Source organism: Epinephelus fuscoguttatus, linkage group LG11 (genome assembly GCF_011397635.1).
Source record: "Epinephelus fuscoguttatus linkage group LG11, E.fuscoguttatus.final_Chr_v1".
NCBI lineage: Eukaryota > Metazoa > Chordata > Actinopteri > Perciformes > Serranidae > Epinephelus > Epinephelus fuscoguttatus.
The window spans coordinates 31,956,680-31,977,880 of record NC_064762.1 but is presented as its reverse complement, the minus strand read 5'-3'; the positions used below and the strand labels follow the sequence as shown (position 1 = coordinate 31,977,880).

Below are 21,201 nucleotides of genomic sequence, written 5' to 3'. Positions count from 1 at the left end.
CTTTGTCTTGTGTAAGAATTAACCCTACAGAAATGTTGTCTAAACTGTTTACCTCTGGAGTGACGGGCATTGGGAAATACTTTTCAGGGGCAAACAGACAGACTTTTAGTTCTGTGCTACATTAGTGCATAATGTTTTTGGAGGAGTCTTATAGGAGACACTTTAGATCTGCTTGACGCTTTTGGGACGTTCGCTCACAGTTTATGTCAGTGACTGTGTTAATGTTCTGACCAGTGACTGTTTGAATCATCTGTTACTAATAAAATGACATGGATGCTGTTCGATGTTAACCACACCAAGTGAAATCAGATGGAACTTGAAATTGATTTCTTTGGCTCGTATGATTTACTTGCTCACTTCACTCTGAGGGTTCACTCAGTGACTGCCTTTATTTGTTTGTTGTTTCTGACTGTTTAATTGTCTCTTCCCTTCTCCACCAGAGAGATGAGCTGAAGTGTCCGTCTCTTCCTAACTCCTGCAGCTGTACCTCAGCGGGCACCGGGGAGCCAGGGATTCAAGGACCAGTGGTAAGGTTCACTTCAATCAGTCTATCTGGCCAAAAAAACATAAAAATATGGTCAATAACTGGAGACTGGAACTCAGTGTAAGTTAAGCACAGTTTGGACTTTCTGCTACTTTACCTAAGTATTTCCATTTTGGTGACTTTCTATTTTTCCTTTCAATACATCTTAGGGGAAGACCTTTGCCTAAAAATGGTCTTCATACACCACATGGTTTTTACCAGATATGTTTTGTTGGAAACTTGATTTCTGCCTCTCGACTATGTTCACTAGAAATCTCCTCTCCAATCCAGAGAGAGCTACATACATATACCACACTGAATCTTTGGAGTTGGGGTGGATGATGGGTGTCCAAAGTGCAGCACTTTGGCACCAAAGACATTCCATTTGTAGTTAGGTTTAGCCAACAAAAACAACTCAGTAAAGGTTAAAAAGTGTACTCAAACAATCTTCTCATTTAACTGTATAAGTAGTAGAATTAGTGTGACATCAGCAGTTGCGTGACATTACATTCTTGATATTGGAATTAGTAGTTTGACAGAAATTCTTAACAGTACTCAAGAACCAGAAATATAATTTTTTATTCAACACATTCTTATTCCTTGTCAAAACCTGGCGTCTACTGTACCCACCATGCAAATCGATCGCTGAAGGAATTTATTTTGTGTGGTGCTATGCTAGTAGTGGGGTTTTCGTGCTTTTAGTATTGAGTTCTCTCTAAGTTTGGGGATCAAACATTTTGCAGGGCTTTTATGCGTGTAATGGAACATTTTTCCACTGTACTTACATGTAAGTTAAATCTCTCCCTTGTCTGGTTATTTATGATTATTTATGTACTCAGTGTTGTACAAGGCAGAATATTGCGCCCTGAAGCACATTAACCCTGGGAAACCTCTTTGCAATGCCTCATAAAATCTTTTAAGAGGCATGAGAAGGTAAACTGTGGTGCACCATGACGAAGGCCAACCTGACGGACATTTGATCGATAAAACCTCGAGCTTCTTCTCCTTCCATCTGACTGCACAGATGTAAAGATATGGACAAGTCAGGTTTTATTATTCTTTTTTTACGGGATTTGTTGACAAAAAGAAAAATAAAGAATTTCACCAGTCTTATCCTTTTATAGCCTTCAGGGGAAACTTTGGTATTTTCAACCTGGATCCCATTTTCCTGTGTTTTTGTGTCTCACTGACTAATGGGACTATTTTTTAAAAGTGGTCCAGTATTGAATCAGAGGACTGCAGCCAACAGCCACAAAACAGACTGCTATGTAATCTTTGGAGCAATGGCGGACCGTGAATATGCATTTATTAAAAGTACTTGTTTTCGCAACTGACAGGTAGGGGTCAGGGGAGAAATAACAATACAGCATAGTATCACAATATTTTTGTGTGTCAATATTGTATTGTCACACAGTGCCAAGTATCGATTTTTTTTTTTTTTTTAATTACAGAATTATTAATATAACAAATACAAGTTAAACTTTAGGTAGCCTACTGGAATGGTATAGTGCCTTTTCAGTCCACTAGATACATTTTGCTGCTGCAAAAAATGGCTGAGGTGAGATGATCGGACTAAAAACTAAAGTAAAGAGATAAATAAATCTTCCACCCTTAAAACTACATAGCCTTGTAAAACTGTCACACTTAAAATCCCTTCTTAAAAGATAATAAAAGAATATAGACTTGTTGGTCTAGCAGCTCCTACATGGATACACTATTTTCTGCCAGTTATATCTCTGTCACAGGTTGTTGTCTTTTCTCAGTGTCAGTCAAATCTAATCAGACTAAACCCACACAGTCCTGATGAAGCAGATCAACTGCAGTTTTTGAGCATTAAACTCTTAATAAATACTACCTAAAGATATTTTGCTACTTGATTACTTACATATCAGGAACATTTAAAGTAGTGCAGATACTTTAGGCTTGAAACCAGATTTTCAGGGGCTTTAAGCTGGGTTTTAATTCAATTTTAAAGCTCCTGATATTTTTCAAAATGGCTGGTGAACTTTTGGTCTTGTGTTTGTTGTATTATCATGGCAAATGTTATATTGGTTCTCCTCAGGGTGCCCCTGGCAGCAAAGGTCCCCGAGGTGAAAGAGGAGAAGCTGGTCCTGCTGTAAGTATCTTTAAAATCTTTTATCATCTTTAAAAGGTGCTGCTTCACCTTTTTAATGCAAAACAAAAAAACCTCCCTGACAGTTTGCTCTGAGCTCAATCAGACTCTTCAGCTATCAGCTCTCCATGAAAACAAAAGATTGTTTAAAGTACAAAAGCTTTGAAGGGGGTGGACACATCTGATTCCACTTATTGAATGAGTGTTTTTGCTTTTTCTCCCTGATATGAAGGGGAGATTCGGTTCGATCCGTGCAGCAGCATTCCTCATCTCCTGTTAGTCTCTTCCACAGATTGCAACAGTATAAAACTCCAACTGGGACAAGAGATATCAGCAGATATCAACAGCAATTCCTCCTCTGTTTAAATGTTTCTTATCTGACCTTCTTGCTTTATTTTACAGGGACCAGTCGGTCCGCGTGGAGAGGACGGACCACCTGGGCCCATGGGTCTGCCCGGCCCTCAAGGACCCAGCGGGCTGTCGATTCCAGGAGAAGCTGTAAGTGTATAAACACACCTGACACAAACACACACACTCTCTGTGATGCCTTTTCAGCAGCTAAACATAAATCCTCGGCACACCAGAGCGGGGATTATTTGGCGATTTATTATGAGGGGAATTTACAAGCTGGGGAGTATCTGTGGCACAGATTCACATTCCTTCATGTCTGAGAGAAAGACGTGTTACCAAAAAGACCCAAGATCTCAATATCAGTGAATTCATAAATCACAGTTTGGATTTCCATCTCTGAGTAGAGATGTACCCAGATTAAACTGAAATGTTCCCGCATTCTCTCTCCAGGAAATAGTTACTAAGTACTGTCCTTAAGTATCGGTAGTCCACTCTCTACTCCTCTACAGTTATAAGTATGCATTCATTTGCAGATTGAGATTGTACATATAAAAACGTAAGACCTCTTCTCTTGGTGTTGATAAAGATATATGCACAGCACAGCGACTAAGCATAGCATTAAAATTTAAAATATTACATGAAGCACATTCTTAACCTGACTGTCCACCAAATTTAAAGCTAGCATCGCAACAGCAAGTCCCCATTTTCAATTGGTGTCATCATCAGATCTGTATCTGGGTAACGACATCTGATAACAGATTCTTTGCCTTTATACCCGAGACCTGTGCTGCAAAGCCAGTTCAACATACCCCGGTTATCTTTTTATTATCTGGCTTCACTAACCTGAACATTGGTCATCTGGGTAACTGGTATCACAAAGCTGGTTATCAACAAGTCCAGACAACTCTGGGTTTTACGATCCAGTCATGAGCATGTTCATATGAAAGAGGGGTGTAATTATGAACAACATCATCAGAAGCATGAATAAAGTACTTCATATGATATGAGATGAAACTGTAATAATAACTGTTTGCAGGAATAGTCTGTTTATGGAACAGCAAGAAGTCATATTCGTTAGAGTGTAATGAAAATGATAACCCTACGACAGAATAAGATGATGTAGAAAAGCCAGACAGATTTCGAAATATTAAAAGTAGGCCAAGGCCTGATAAAGATTTAGGTACTGTATATGAAACAAATAGGAGTATGTTAGTTATTTAGTTGGACGATAAAGAAACTACTCTGAATATGTCACATTAAACAGTTAAAAGAATGCCAGTATGTTTCTGCTACTGAGTGGAAAAGTAACCTAGTTAATGACTGATCAGGTCTATCTGACTGAAATGTTGTATTTATAATAACAGGAACCAGTTAACAGTGTGAGGATTATTTTTAATAAAATATATATTTTTTATTTCCAGTTACCGTCACACAGGTGTCTCGTGTTATTCTGAGCTGCAGTGATGGAATCAGTATAATCAGGCCCACTGTCAGCTATCACCACAGGGATAAAATACACTTAACACAATCACAATGCAGCTACAATCATCATCATGTTTTTAGTGTTGTGAGCAGTTCCTCCATTTGTTAGAAGCTCTGTTTTAAAACCAGTGGAGGCAGAAAGCCTGGAACAATGAAATGATTCCACTGACCTGTAACAATATAGAGGCCAATTGTTTTATCCGTCACTCAAGACGTTTGGCCATATTGAAATACTTTTTTTCCAGTGATCTGATTGGTCAGTGGTTGGGGTGTTTACAGGTTGTGATCTGATACTCTGAAGATAATCAGCTCCAGAGCAGGTTAGCTGGACAGCAGAAGTTACCACAGTGAATTATCCCTGTAAAAAGTGAACCAGATTTATGTGATCTTTTACCTGTACAGATGTCATTTAAAGCCCATTTCCACCTGGCATTAACATGGGATCTGTGAATGGATAAGTTCAAAGGCAGGTGTACAGTTTGACCATGTACTAAAGACACAAAACCCCACCCATTAGTTAAAAAGATCACTTAACTCCACCTCTTCCTATGAGCTAAAGCAAGCCTGGCTTAATCTACGAGTGCTAGCAGAGGTCTAACCTCGCAGAAGAGATTTAAAAACTTAATTCAGCACCCCTCCATAGCTTCCCTTGACCTGTTACATGCCATGTGTGTTGACAAGTTTCTTCCTTACTAATTTACATAGAGATCTGATCACGGTGCAGGCAGAACGGAGATAATGAGAATGCTTATTAATGCCAGGTGTAAATGCAAACACCTGTGACTGAATTCATTGTCCAGATGTAGATCACATGTTCATACCAGGTGTAAATTGGAAGACCACTTCCACATGTGGTCTGCCTGATCCAATCCATGTGTTCTGCATGCATTTACATGGGTTTTTCCTTATGCAAATAATAATGATAAACTTTATCCATGAAGCCTTGCCACACGACTGAATTAAAACAAATTAGCACAATTAAATTCAAATCCGACAAATTAAAGTACAATGAATAAAATAGAATAAAATACCAATAAAATAAACAAACAGAACATAGTTGAAGTGGAAAAATGATACATTAAGTATCACAGCTTCATCTGAATCTGTGAATGTTGAATGAAGTCACACCGCTGGCAGAACAAGTTTCTTCTAAATGTCATGTTACTGTTCTGTTCCTGCTCTTGATGATGTTCATTGATGATGTTGTTTTCTGCCTTCAGGGCCGCCCTGGACCAAAGGGAGATCCCGGTGACTCAGGCTTACCTGGGCAGAAAGTAAGTGCAGCTCTGGCTGAAAAAGAGTTTTAAACAGGAAACTGGGGATAATTCACAGATTGACTACTAGTCTGGCGTCTGGCCGGACTCTGACGGTTCTCCAGCTGGGGAGGATTCAGAGAAAAAAGAGGGAGTACGGCTCTCTGCAGCAGGTTTCTGAATATTACTTTTAAATTAAATTTCTGCAGAGAAAATGCCAAGAACAAGTCAGGTTGATTAACAGCGCTGGTTAAGTGTTGGCCTGCGGTCAGCTGCTACATCCTCCTCTTAATGCAAGTTGTTTTATCTGGGAATAAACGAGGAGCTGTGGTCCAGCCTGGGATTTCCAGGAATTGGAAGGGGAAAAAAATGACACCTAAGATTATGACACAAATGTTGGCCTCAAAGTAAAGAACATGGTGGGTCAGTGTTGAAGGTTTGAGTCATCGTACGAGCTCTGAACAGGATGATACTGTCTCTGTGTTTGAGATATTTGGTGACTAATATCAGGTAGCATTTTGATTTCTTCCTGGAATGAAGCCTCTCATGGAAGTTTTATTGGGTGGTCAGAGATGGAAGCCATCCTTTGACTTCAAATACTCATGAGCACTGCAGCATCATTCGGAGAAGCTGGAATAATAAGTCACCTGTGTTTGACCTTAAATTAATCAATAATAAAGAAAACAACACACAAAAAAAACAAACTATGATTTATGCAAGTTCACAGAAACTCAAATTTAACTGGTCTACTCTGTCCCAGTGTCAGGTCACGTCACATTTAAGGTAAGATTGCAGCTCATAAATTTAAAATATAAAGGATCCATAAATGCTGGGGGAACTACAAAAAAACTCAGTTCCCCCTTGAGTGTTTTCTGTCACTTCAAGTCCAGTGATCCCTCTGTGGAAGAGTCCATTATCTGTTTATAGACACGTTCACATACAAATATGTGACCTGTAAAGTGGCTTGTTCACTTTATTAAGCTCCAACCTTTTGAAGTTTTGCTTTAGTGGGTTTTAAAAGAATCCTCCCTTTAATGTAGAATGACGCTTTTCATTTTTACATGAACACAGGAGAAATCAGTCTTGTGGCTCTTAGCCATCAGAGATTTAATTGCAGAGAGACTTCTTGGAGATACAATACCTAACAAAATATTGACACCAGGGGGAAGACTTACATTGAGGTCATACAAGTTAAAATTTGTATTAAAAGATAAAAAATAACAAAGCTGTAACATGATAACGACAACTTTTCTTTTCTTGGTTAGTAGCAGAGAACAGCAGAATGACTGTAGCAAACATTCACAATCTAACAGAACAAGAAAGCGCAGGAGGAAACAAAAAGGACATAGTCAAGCTTATTGGTTAGGTGAACAGTATTAAGAATGAAAAATAAGACTTTTAGAGAGCTTTCATTGAAATGAATGGGCAGCCATGTTTGAATACTCCATCCATTGTTTATGACATCCATGATACAGACTCCATGTTTTTAGTCAGCAAAAGGCCAAGCTTCATCAAACCTGGGAGCTCTCAGTCATCATTCATCAGAGCCTCCCTCCACTCAGAGCTGCACACTGTGGATGCATGAGTAAGACTAACTAATCACTTCTTTATTCAAACAAACCCACTGAGTGCAACTCCACGTGGATGGTGTTGATGGTGCAGGCAGGCTGCAGGTGACCATGTTGGAGCAGATGCTATAGCAACATGCATTTAATGGCTTGCAGACCACGCAGTTCCTGGTTTATAATGGCCAATAAAACAGATCTGGAATATATTATGTTCCCTGTAAATCTTATGCCCAGGTATCAAAGACCAGAGAGGATTGGTAATAAAAGTAGTGAGCACAGTTTCCGAGCAAATGAGCGCAAAAAAAGACTTGTACTGACATGCAGAAATCCTGCGCTGAATCACACTGGTTTGAATGTCCGGAGCAAAGGTGACCTGTGGAAGCTTTGATTTCTTATGTGATTGCAGGGTTCACCTGGTCCTGCCGGAGCTGTTGGCCCAATCGGACCAGCTGGAGTCAGAGTGAGTACAGACGGACTGGTTTTAATGGCAACCATGCTCTCTGAATCTTTTCAACATGAACAGCATTGGTTCAGGTTCTCAGTCTTTATCTTGTATTTCCAGGGCCCTCAAGGAAAAGAAGGACCGGCAGGACCGAGAGGCCCCGCAGGGCCCATGGTAAGAGTTTTAATGGTTTGACACATGTATAGCCTGGCAGCCAGGCATATAAACCCTGCTGAAGCAATTAAGCATTTATGTGCCTTGCTCAAGGACAAACTGGCATCAGCTTTTAGAGAGGATAAAGTATGACTCATGCATTTTCTCCACCCAGATTGAGCTGGCTGATGATGGTGTTTGAATTCAAACATTTTTGATCACAAAGAAGATTCACATTTTTTAAAATATCAAAACAGATGATTGTCAAGATCTATAATAGACTCTGTGTTCTAAGTGATGGTAGCTAGTCCTTGATATTTCCAGAGAAAAGGCTTTTTTTTTTTTTTTTGGGGTCAGTGTGATAACGGCTATAACCATGCTTTAGTTTTTGTCTTCTGACGCAGTTGTTCTTTTCTGTGTTTCCTTGCAGGGACCTCCAGGATCTCCTGGATCACCAGGTGCTGCAGGAAAACCAGGAAACCCTGGAGGCACTGGCACTCCTGTAAGTGTCCACACTGTCATGTTTGCTTTGTGCAACAAGCCAGTTTAAATGGTTTTATGACATCTATACAAACTGTTCTGAATTTCTCCTTATTCTTTTTTTTTTTTTTTTTTTTTTTAGGGTGCTATCGGTCCAAAGGGAGACAAAGGAGAGAGAGTGAGTCTATCGGAAATTTATTTTGAACATCTTTAGAAGCTATCTGTAAGGAGAAGGTATAGCCAGTGTGGCACAACATTTTCACTTGTTTCCTGTGCAGTTTCCCATATTTCAGGAGTCTTCTAGAAATAAGTTATATCTTAAATCAGATTTAGGAGATTGTTTTGAATTAATTTGAGAAAATTCAATTTTAGAACTAAGCATTAAGCTAAATAACTTGTTTGGACAGCATGCTTGTCACTTGGTGCACTTGTTTCTGAGAGGATGAAAGCACTCATAACACAATGCTAAAGTGCAAAAAAGCAAAAAACATCAAATCTTAAGAATGAATCTCTGTTTCATCAAAAAGTTTTCTTACTGGAAAATATGTGACAAGAAAAACCCTCAGGGCTTTTGCATGGGAATACCTGCACTTCTTTGCAAGTACTCAGTGAAAAATATAGTTCACACTTGAAGTTCTCAAGGTTTAAATACACAAGAAGCTCCATAGATACAACACATTGCATAACAAAAACTGAAAATGTATTGATACAGAAAGCAATCAGTAAATTTGATAAATGGAAATGCACTGCAGAGGTGATCAAGGGGAAGGAAACAGACATCAGGATAAAGAGTCATATTTTAGAGTAAAGGAAACAATGTTCTAATAAACCTCAGGCAACATTTTGTTGTAACATAAATTTGATATGAAATGCTTAATCTTTACTCCTCCCTCTTTGTCCCCAGGGCGACTTTGCTCCTCAGAACATGATGCGATCCATTGCCAGACAAGTTTGCGAGCAGCTAGTAAGCTGTAAGTTTGGAAATGCTTGTGGCACCATGAAGCTGCCAGATTCCAAACAGTCTTTCATGGTAGAGTGAGTCTGCCACTCACTGTTCTGTTCCCTTTTCTCTTCTGTTGTTGCAGCACAAATGTCTCGTGTCAACACGTTACTGAACCAAATCCCTAATGGCATGTACCGAAGCAATAACCCCGGACCTCCAGGGCCTCCTGGACCCAACGGCAGGCAGGGACCCCGTGGAGAGCCAGGCTCTGCAGGAAGGAACGGTTTCCCTGGGAGTCCAGGTTTACCCGGCCAGCAGGGAGAGAGAGGTACGACACAATCTAAAACAGAGACTGTACTTTAACACAGTTATTAATATGAGGAGAGGGAGGGAGAGGTACGACACAATCTAAAACAGAGACTGTACTTTAACACAGTTATTAATACGAGGAGCTGAAGAAACAAACCTGGACTGGAATGATACTAATTGCCATGCTAATTTTGGCTGGTGAAAAACCGCCTTAAAACAAAATGTACTTATTGGAAAAAATGAACAGCTAATTCCTCAACGTGTCTTGTGACGAATGCTGATAAAGTAATTTTTAGGCAACCAGAATGTTACAATTAACCTTGATGAGCTTAAAACACACTGTCAACGTGTCAGAGTCTGAAAACAAAAACACAGACCCAAACACCCAAAAACAAGTTCATGGCTATTTATATGTACTCAGTGTCATAAATACAGTACGCCTCTAGCCTGATGCCATGGTAGCAATTTGTGAATCACAATGTAGCCACGCCCTAAAGCATACGCTGCTTTGTCGTCTATCTTACTCTAAACGGGACCATTATTTACTAAATGAAGATCATACTGTATTGAAGAAGACTTGAAATTAGCAATTGAGTCCATAAACTCATTAGGAAAATGTTTACTGAGCTAATAAATCAAGGGAAGAAGTCGGGTCATTTTCTCAGTGACTTCTATACAATCGGACATCTTTCTGCAGTCAGTGGAGTCGCCCCCTGTTGGCCATTACAGAAGATGCAGGTTTAAGGCACTTCACTTTTCAGACCCGAGGCTACATCAGCTTCTTTTTCACAGTCTGTTTTAACTGCAGCAGGGTAATTTAAAATAACAAAACCAACACAGGATGCTAACAAAGCTTTATCAGTAAACCTCTGCAACAGTCTGCTCTATAGTCAGAAGTTTCTTTGTCTCAATAACAAAAGCATTAAACAAACTCAAATATTCCTGATAACACTGCACAAGACACAGACACTCAGGCTGCACGTACAAGATAAAACTCTCTTGAAGCACTTACAGATTACAAAACTTTAGCAACATTTTTAAGTGCTTTTTCAAAGTTTAAAGTTGAGCTGTTTTCTTCAGAGTGTGATGTCATACAGACCAGCTCAAACTAGTTTTTAAAAGTCAATTACAATAATTGCTGACTGACTCAGATGGACAGTAAAGAAAATGTTGATGTCCTTTGCCCTGCATGCAGGCTTGTCTCAACACTATTAGTTATTAAATAGCTTAATTCTTTCCAAGTTTTATGTTTTACATCAGAGCCAAATTCTCATTAATAATCAGTAACTTTAACTCCTGTGTGTTTTCTTCAGGTCCTCCTGGAGAGAAAGGGGAACGAGGAGTGCCAGGAGTTGGACAGAAGGGACCAAGAGGACCTGCTGGTATGTATCTATTTGTTAATCTACTCTTGATTGACACTCGGCTCAGATCACACTGCAAAAGCTGACATAATGCTTCACTCTAAAAAGAGGGTAATATACAGTTTAACAATCAAAATCAAACAGTTTAATTTAACAGCACTTAAAATCTAGAAGAAAAAAATATCAGGGCTTACAGGTATGTTTTTTGTTTTTATAGCTTTTTCATATTTCTTATAAATGACTTGCTACAGCGCAGACCCTAAAGACAACCAACTGCTAACCATGAATTATGAGAAAAGAGATCATATTATTTTAGTCCTTCCTTTTGAATGTTTGGCTGTTTGTCATCTCAGATGACAGAATTAGTCAAATTTATTTATAAAGCACATTTGTCCCGAGTTGTCCCTAAATGCACCAACAGAGAAAGTCTCTGAAATAAATCCTTCTCACAACTGCACACAACTTTTAATTAAAATTAAGTGTGACTGGCAGAGACCAGAAATGAGCAGCTTCTTAGACATCAAATTTAGAAACTGTTCAGTGTGCTGTGACAAGTTGGCCAGTAGCAGCTGTCATCCTGGGGACAATAGAAAATGTGTCTGTGATGAGCATAGATATTCCCATTCTGGATGAAAGGACACAGAAAACTCACTATTGTCGTGTCAGGGGACGCACCCTGTTGTTTTCCTGATGATGCTGAATTGTGAACAACCAATCTGTGTTAAAATCAGCAGAATAAAAGCTAGTACATTTTGGCACAAAGCAGCTGTTGGCCGCAACTAACAAATTACAGAGGTTGTATTGAGTTTCATTATGATGCGTTCAAGTTCTATTTAGTAAAAATGAATTGTAGAAGAGGGCAAATGATGTATTCAGTGTTATCTTGTATAATGTAGTTTTTGGTAAGATACTTGAATTGATACTATTATTTTAAAGAGGCATTTGTTGATGTTTTTACAGCAATATAAAATAGATATTTGATAGGGAATTATGATATATATGATAAAAAGGCTTTTAAAGATGTTTTGCATGTCAAAGGTTAAATTCATAAATTTGTATGACTCAATTTGTTCCTATTCAAATGTAGTGTCAAAAGTACTGTAATGAGGGGTTTAACTACTTTAAAACAGTTCAGTTTTTTAAGTGTAGTTTTCTTTGTTTCCTTGGCACAAAATAAACAACATAAAAACATCGGTATCAGCTATCAGCCAAATAGTTATTTAAAACTTGGGTATCAGCCCAAGACGTCAAAATAAGTGCATCACTAAAAGCATTTGAAAATTTAGAACTAGAGAAGATTTGAAGATTTTTGCTTGAAAAAAGTTTAAAAACTGAGGAAATGGGCAGCAAAATGACACAATTAATATAAGTAAGTTAAGTAAAGAATATCACAAACACTGATTACTGGCCCAAACCAGATAGTCAAACCACAACTGAGAGTCTGAGAGCACCTTTAAGTGCCAGTATTAGAATTAAAGATATAAATGTACACATTGAAATTTGCCAGAATTTAAACCGACATCACCAGACAAACACTTAAAGGATACAAAACTCTGAAGCTGCAGCTCGTCCTGCAAAAATCAGCTCTAACAGCAACCACAAAATCATGATGTCATCCTGCCCGGAGCCTGAGAGCAGCCCCACTAATCACACATCCATCCAGTGCCGCTGTAATCCAGCACCCCGACTACAGTCAACCCACAATCCAGTCTGAAGCAAACAAGGTCAAGTTGTGGAAACAGTGTGAGCAGAAGTGGAGCAGAGAGGGAAAGGTCCTGGAAAAAGAGGAAGTGGACAGCAGTGAGTCATTCATTCACAACACATGCAGAGGACGAGGAGGAGAGGGGCCATCAGGGAAACTTTCCAGGCCGGCTTTGTCCGTGTCTAGACATAACGCAGAGAGGGAAAAAGGATCAGCACATTACTTTTTTTCCCTCTCAGACTTTAGTTTTTTAATTCTGCCTTTCAAATGTTGTGCCCGAGACTGTCAGCAACAGTTGCAACTATTTACAAAAAGTTATTGTGTTTCCAGCTCAAATTTGAGCAGATGACAGTGGGCCATAATTATCTGTTCGGTTCAGGGATCATAAATCACCCCCTGGGGTTTTTACTTTGGGCAGTTTTACAAAAATTTAATCTCAGAAATAACTTGTTATTATTAACTGTTTACTGTCCTTTATTAGCATGGGGGAAAATAAATTTGAGCATGGTTTCTCAAAGTGCAGCTCTCAGGCCAATGGCGGCCCTCACAAACATTCTGTATGGCCCCCTGAACGTGACATGAAATGCTGCATTATACTTTAATCATCAGCAGTCCATTTCAATACCTGACAACTTTTACAAAGCTACTGGGTGCATAGCAGCAAGTAGCATCTCCCAAAAGTTACGGGACTTAAGTTCTGTCATCAATGCTAGTGCTGTTACCTAAAGTCAGTGATTTCAGTGGATGAAGCATTATTTTTGTTCCTGTTCAACAAAGACCTGTGCAAATTTACCTGAGAATTTATATATCTGAAGTCTGCACATTTCTTTGTCATAACATGTGACAAACAGTTCGTCAATCGACATTAACAATCACATTTTCTGAAACTCTTTCTATTTCCTTACTAGGCCCACCAGGAGAAAGCAGGACAGGATCTCCAGGCCCTACAGGCTCTGCCGGGCCTCGCGGTCCCCCTGGACGTCAAGGATACGCTGGAGTCCGTGGGCCTCCTGGACCTCCTGGGATCTGTGACTCTTCTATGTGTGTTGGTATTCCTTACAACGGGCAGGGATACGGTACGTATCAGCAACTGCATGGGACGCATTAGCATGGTATTATAAAATAACATGTGGCTAAACGTTGCTTATGATTTCAATCAGCTGGTGGATTTTTTCAAATTGTGATGAAACTGTACAGGAACACTCCAACATTTTAAAAGAGAGACACTTATTTTCTGTCTGTGTCAAATGAGAACATAGGTCCTGGAGGTGTTTAGCCTAGCTTAGCACAAAGTATGACAGCAGGGGAAAACTGCTACTGTAGCTCTAGAGGAAAAGTACGTCTTCCAACAAGCTGTCTGATATCTTCAAAATTATAGAACAGCTGCTTTTGTCAAGACAGCGCTGTCTATTTGAGTGTCATATAGGTATTAATACCAGATCTCAGGTATTGGTACCTGTGTTGAGAATTTCAACAACAACAAAAAACAACAACATTTACTTATATCTCTACACATTTTTAATAAACAAGACACAACATGTACACTTTCCTTTGGATGGAGCTAGGCTAGCAGTTTCCACCTGCTTCCAGTCTTTGGGCTTATCTAGTCTAAACATGGAATTATCCATTTCTGTATTGGACACACACATATACAAGACTGTAAGCCACTGTTTCATCTGACACATTGAGTAAAATCTTGGTTATTATTAATTTTGAGGCACGTCAGACTGGGTGATGAAAGTTATGCTTACTGTGGACATATACCACTGTGGTATGTGTGTGTATACGTCTGTGGGCACCTATAATATTGATGTCAGGCTTTGGTGAAAAGTAACTAAGTACAATTTTGAGGTACTTACATCTCAGTCTATTTTCTGCTACTTAATAATTATATTACCTTTTACTCCATTACATTTATTATTTATTCAAGTAAAATATCTGATTACTTCTCCCACTGCTCGCCCAGTACACTGTAATTTCATGTCATATTAAGATTGGTTAGTTTGTAGGTCAGAACAGCAGTCACATTTTGATGCAGCTTTTTTTTTGGTCTCCAAAGCTCCTTGTCAGCAGTCAGTAAACATGTCTCAGAGTGAGTCCAAAAACTTTACCTCATTCCTCTCACAATCATCAGCACAGTGTATCAGGGCCTTAAGGCAGCAAACAAGGATCTCTCAACATGTTGGAGTGCTTCTTCATTAGAGTTAATGCATGTGTGCAAAGTCACTAATCGTTACAGAAACTCAGAAAGTTATTTATTCGCAGTCTTCTCTGCTTTGACCTAACTGACACCTTCCATCCTCTTTGGCCTGTTCTAGGTTCTTAGACTTTCTATGCCACCTGTGCTGCTTTCACTGACTTCCTGAAAAACAAAACTCAAAGTCCCGTAACTGAAACACTTGCTCACACGCTCTAGAGCTGTTTAAAAGGATAACCGCCGAAGGAAACCATTAACAAACTTTGCTGAAAAAACAACACAGCAACAAAGAGGGAAACTAACAACGACTCACAGCCAGTAGAACAAAACACCACCAGCAGCAGCGGTGATGGCATCGACCTGTTTAGTGGCCTGTTTGCATCTTGACGCCAAAGACCAAACAAAGAAACGTTGTGTTCAGTGGAGGAGCATGCACCAAACAACAACAACAAACAACCCAAACAAATACTAACAAAGGTGGAGACCTGTGCAGCATCACCAGCACCAACAGCAGCAGCAACTCTGTTAACAGCATTTCTTTCGAGGTGACATGTAAATAAACTAATTTGTGCCTTGTAAATGATGTTTGAATCAAGTCCACTAAATTTAGTTTTAACATCTGTAGTGTTAAAGCTTGTGCATTGCAAATCAACAACCTGCCTCTTGCTGAATGCCGACAAAAAAAGCCTCTTTTTTTCCCACAATTTTATTTTTTTCCTGCCCATGTGTTTGTAGCTTTTTAAACTGCTCAGGGCCAAACTGAATCACTTCTGCACATGTGACCCCTGAGGTTAAGATTTGCCACTTCATGTTTACTTTTTTTTTCTCTATTTTTTTTTTTTTATTTTGTTTAGTTTACCTTTTTTCCACCCAAACCAGCTATACTGTATGTGTATGTTATAAAATACTAACACTCCCAAAGAAGTTCCTCCAGGCTGGTGGAAGAAGAACTTGATTTTATGTAGAAACTGTTTTGTTTTATTTAGTACATTAGTGAGTTTTGGAAGAATTACAGTGTTTATTTTTTGAGTGACTAACACCTGAACTTCTAACATCAATACACAGGGAAAACATGAAAGCACTAACATGTTTAGCAGGGGCGTGTCGACCTGACCTCCTCCCCCTAAATCACGCAGTTGACTGGTTTATTAGCTGATATGCATTTAGTAGTATGTTGGCCAAAGATGAAATGCACTCCTTAAACAGTATACTGATATATTGTGAAGTCTTATGCTGACTTGTACTGTATGACTGTACTGTATAACGTGTAGGTTTTCATAATAACCTGCAGTCTGTTGCACCAATATCTGCTGCAATGTTTTTAGCCAGATTTACACAAAAAGTAGTTAGAGAAGTTCTTAATCTCTCAAAGCGACATTTAACAACAAGACAGAACAGTGACAGGAAGTAGAGATGTACAACAGACTCTTAAACTAAATATCAACTGACAACAAATCCCATCTGAGGCAAATAAACTGATGTGTTATTTGAATGATCATTTTATTTTCTTATTATTCATTGATCTTTTGGTCTGTAAAATGTAGGGCTGCAACTAGCAGCTATTTTGATAATTGATTAATCTGTCGATTATTAGTTTGTCTTTTTGTACAATGCCCTTTTCACAACTTCAACATAATAAAGAGCAAATGTATGCTACATCAAGAGGAAGTAGACACAAGGCCACTGCAATAAAATAAATGAAATTAAATAAGTGGACATTGGGGATGCAGCCATGCACTGAGAATAAAAGGTTAATGTAACTTTTGATCAGATATTGCTTGTTTATACTGTGAAGAAATAGGCTAATTATTAACTCTGACTCTTACAGCATTAAATTTTCCAGAAGCACCAAATCATAACACTGTCCTAACTGAATGCGATACAAGTGAATGTTGGTGACAAAATCAGTTTGGCTGCATTAATTTCTGTTGGAACGTCCAAACTGGCAACCAGTGACACAGTGCTATGCAGCACACTGTTTGTATGTCAACTTTATTGATTTTTATCTATTTATACCTGTTGCTCACTTTGAAGGCACTGCAATAGACGAAGAACAGTTAATCCTGGGAAGCTGGAATGAAGAGATATCTACATCCAAATTTCACTAAAAAAAAAATCTAAATAAGGTTGCAGCTGGCTGGAGAGAGATTGCCCCAAGTATGTGGTTTGTTTACATGAACACAGCTAGTACGTACCTGGTTTGTTTACATGAAATAACTTTTTTTTTTTTTTTAAATTAATCTTATCGATTAGTTGTTGCAATCGTAATAAAATGTATGACTGAAAAAGAACAGTCACAAATTGACAATTGAGAAAAAGAAGCCGGACGATGTTTGGCATGTTTGCATTAAAATTACTTAAACCAGTAACTAATTAAATTAGTTACTAAAAAGATTGTTGCTGATAAATTATCTTTTGATTGACTAGTTTGAACTAAAACAGCTGGTGCAACAGCATGCTGGTTAATTTTAGAAATGGCTTAAGATACACAAACAAATTGAACCTCCTGGTTCCTCCGCTAATTTTGAAAAAGTGAACTAAGCTGAGCTGATGTTGTTAGCTTTGCTTGTTAGTTAATATTGGTTGCTTCTTCCTGTTTAAGCAGATAATCATAAACAAGCGAGAGATAAATGCAAACAAATGGTACTGTAACACCTGCTGTATGACATGAGACACTCCCCAAACATCCCTGAATATACAGTGGACACGCCCCTGCTGTTTACTAACCATCTGTATCAGTGCTTTGTGGAGACAGTTAGAAAACCATTTTTAACACATTATTTTTGTGCATGTTGAGACAAACTGAGAAACTCATGCTCTATTGGCCCAAACGCTATCTCCGAGCAGGCCAATTTCCACCTGAACCCGACAGCCGAGTAGTCCCAGAACCCGAGGAGGACGAGCTGTCACTAAACCGGCGTCGAAAGAGATCACTATCAAGAAAGGCATCCAACAGGCTAACACCATAAGACAAGCCATGTACTTTTTTTTTTCCTTTATTTTTTTTTCTTGTTCAACCTGTGTTTGTTGATTTATGCACATTATACACGCAAAACAAAAAAAAGGGGTTTGACACCTCGACTTTATTGGAAAATACCTTTAAATGCCTTAAAACGTATGTGAATATTCATTTTTGTGGCAGGTAAAGGGTGTGATGGAGGGAGGGAGTCTGGGCACGACTTAAAAAAATGGAAGAAAAAAAGTTTAGAATCCATTACAAAAAAAAAACAACCTGTGAGTTTTCTTTTTCCATTTATGTCTTTTGCTTGTAACATATTTGCATCCAGTTTATATTAACTAGCAGTGTTGAACAGTGCACTCATTGTAACAAAGCTAAAGAAAAAGACAGAAAGTGTTGGTTCACAGTTCATCCAGTACGTCAAATATAATCCTCATTCATTGTCGTCTTCTAACGGAGGTTCAGTTTCATTATGGCAGTTAAACACAGCTTTCATTTTGTATCTCTAGACTTAATATTTATCAGTTTTCTTTTATTCCGTCACAGCTAACTTTAACAAAAGGTGGAATTGCATGTCTGTGGTGTATATTTAGTACATGTTTTTGTTACATTTCATTTTGTTTTAACCAGAATATAGTTGTTGTCATTCTTGTCATTTTCTCAGTATCGAATGCAGTCAAAACCTGCGTGCAAGACTATGGAAGTGGTATTGCTGCTTCATGTTTGAACTGCAGATTGTGAATTCCACAGCCTTATTTTCTTATTTATTTCTGAAAACAGAAGAGGCATTTTTCAATAAAACTACTGAAAATTTACACGTGTCTCCTGTTTTTTGTGAGTCTTTGTGGGGCAGACTGATTAGATGGGCATTTACAGTTTTTTCTGGTACAGTATGTCAGAAAGAAAAAAAAATTAAAAAGTTCATAGTATGCAAAATATAATGAAAAAAGGGCAAAAGTTTTAGTACACCACGTAATTTAGGAGTCATAGTAAAGTATGCCACGAAGATTAAAATGATGGTATGCTATAAAATTTAATTAAAAGTCATATTACATCATGCCATAAAAAGTAATTTATAGTATGCCACAAAAATTGCAGAAAAAAAGTGATGGTATAGTATGGGAAAAAGTCATAAAAAGCCATAGTTTAGTATGTTTAATTTAAGAAAAAAAAAAAGGTAAATAAAAAAAATCACTATGGAAGAAAAAAATAAAAACGTAATAGCATCGTCTGTCACAAAAGAGTCATCAAAAAATCATAACAGTATACCAGAAAAAAAAAAATCATGAAAAAGTAATAGTATAGTAAGTCATAAAAGAGGCATAGTATGTCAAAAAGTCATAGTACTGTATGCAATAAAAATCATATGCCATGAAATTTCATTCAAAGTCATAGTACAGTCATTCAGTCACAGACATTCCAGATAAAAAAAAAAAGTTAGAGTTTGCCATGAAAGATTTTTATTAAATAAGTAAATAATAAATAGTTTAGTATGTCATAAGAAGTGATAGTATAGTATACCATAAAGTGATAGTATAGTATACTTTAACTCGTAGTGCAGGAACTGAAACATAACAAAAAATATCTAAGTTGAGGGACACTTATGGGGGGCAAAGGGTAACATTACTCAGGGGCCGACTACAGTGGAACCTGGGCAGCTCCTCTACTTCTATATTAGTAATAAAACTAAGATTGAGCAGGCACAGACAGACCAAGTAAGAGTTCAGCAGTCGGAGCAGAGCCTGCCCACTGGCTCACTGTGTTTGACTCTGAGGGAAAGACCTCCATCCTGGCGTGGAAACTTGGAAAGGCAGGCATAAATAGGGCAGGAAACTGGGGAAAGTGTCTTAAAGTACAATTCTCCTCTTTGAATACTCACTTTTTATTTTTTTTACAACCATGAACTCAGGAGCTGCAGAGGATTAGCTAACTTCACTGGCTCGATTCGCCCACTGCTATTTTCTCTTCAGATATTTTCCCCCTGAATCACTGCCACAAACATAAAGCTTAATAGCTGAACACATGAGTGAGACGCACTAATCATCTTTAAGCTGTAAACATCACATCTCCACCATGGAAACAAATCATCATTGGCGTTCGGCTGCTCAGATGAGTTCATCTCTACTCAAGTGTGACTCATTTGTAGCTACCAGTTAGAGAGGAGAAATTATAAAATACCAGCTGGCTTCAACATCATGTGTTTATTAAATTATGCATTAATGTTGCTTCACTGCTTCTGCACTTATTGATTTACTCCTCTCAGGTAGTTTAGATTAACTGCTGAAAGATCAGAAAAATATTCTGTGAAAACAGACAGTATAGTTGGTGCTAAGTGATGTTTTCACAGACTGCAATGATTAATAAGCCAACTAATACAGAATGATGCTGCAATCTAAAGGCTAAACCTCCTACTAAGCTAGTCCTAATCAGATTTTTGGTTCAGCTAATTGAAGGAGATTAAAACATACATTACAAAGATTCTCAACTTATTCTTACTAAAGCTGAAACAATTTATTGATTAGTCAGCGATGATCAAAAAAAAATTCATTTGCACCTACTTGATAGGCTATAAATTTTAATTTTTCAAGCAAAAATGCCAGAAATTGTTGCAACCTAGTGGTGGGGACAGCAAATTGCCACCAGCTGAAATTTCTCTTATGTACCAAGACTAAACTCCCGGTTAAATTCCTTTGGTGTTCATTCTTCAGAAGGTATTTACCGTGAGCTGAATGATCCACAGAGCTCTCTGCCTCTAACACAGACCCAATGATTAAAACCAGTATAAACACGGAATAAGACAGTTTCACGCTGTTTGGCATTAGCACAACCTAATGTTTTAGCTTTTTTTCTTATTACTTAAGATGCAGATGTTCAGGAAGTTTTCACTAGTAGCTGAATTATCTGCAAAGGTCTCTTCTCAAAAACAAAAAACCTGTAAAAACACTGCATTAAAAGTTTCATGTAAAAAAAGAACAAAGAACATTGTGTTTCCTAGGGCTGCCCCCTAATAGTTGACCAAACGTTAGTTGACCAGAAGGTCATTAGTCCGCAAGATTTCATTGATGGCTTTGTCACAGAAAAAAAAACCCATGTAACTCTATTAGGAGCTGCATCTCGTCAAAATCAAATCCTATACAATTAGATCATGTGGGAATTTAATTTGAAAGGACAGACACAGGAAGTGGCCACCTTCAGCAGTCAGACAGGAGTCGTGTTAGGCTGGTACCTGCGGTTATTCCACAGGCTAGTTAATAACATGTCAGGCAGGAAATCCAATTTTTTGGGGGGCCGATACTGATTTCCAATTTGATTTTGAGTGTTTGGACGGCCAATTCCGATTTCAGCCGATTCCGATTTAATTTTTT

The 21,201-nt window shown here is 38.3% G+C and overlaps 1 protein-coding gene across 4 annotated transcripts in view; it reads left to right on the top strand.

Moving 5' to 3' along the window:
- Positions 1–18,651, top strand: part of col12a1b (collagen, type XII, alpha 1b) — a 154,960-nt gene extending 136,309 nt beyond the window's left edge. For 3 of the 4 annotated variants that reach the window (XM_049591030.1, XM_049591029.1, XM_049591028.1), the window contains 13 exons: positions 441–527; positions 2,586–2,639; positions 3,039–3,134; positions 5,690–5,743; positions 7,697–7,750; positions 7,853–7,906; positions 8,316–8,387; positions 8,508–8,543; positions 9,270–9,336; positions 9,451–9,636; positions 10,931–10,999; positions 13,589–13,756; positions 17,725–18,651. In XM_049591030.1, coding sequence (XP_049446987.1) covers positions 441–527; positions 2,586–2,639; positions 3,039–3,134; positions 5,690–5,743; positions 7,697–7,750; positions 7,853–7,906; positions 8,316–8,387; positions 8,508–8,543; positions 9,270–9,336; positions 9,451–9,636; positions 10,931–10,999; positions 13,589–13,756; positions 17,725–17,846 — 1,119 coding nt within the window. In that variant the 3' untranslated portion in view covers positions 17,847–18,651. Of the gene's footprint in view, positions 1–440; positions 528–2,585; positions 2,640–3,038; positions 3,135–5,689; positions 5,744–7,696; positions 7,751–7,852; positions 7,907–8,315; positions 8,388–8,507; positions 8,544–9,269; positions 9,337–9,450; positions 9,637–10,930; positions 11,000–13,588; positions 13,757–14,998 lie in introns of all 4 variants that reach the window. The other variant, XM_049591031.1, reaches the window with a different exon arrangement.
- The last annotated feature ends 2,550 nt before the right edge of the window (positions 18,652–21,201 follow it).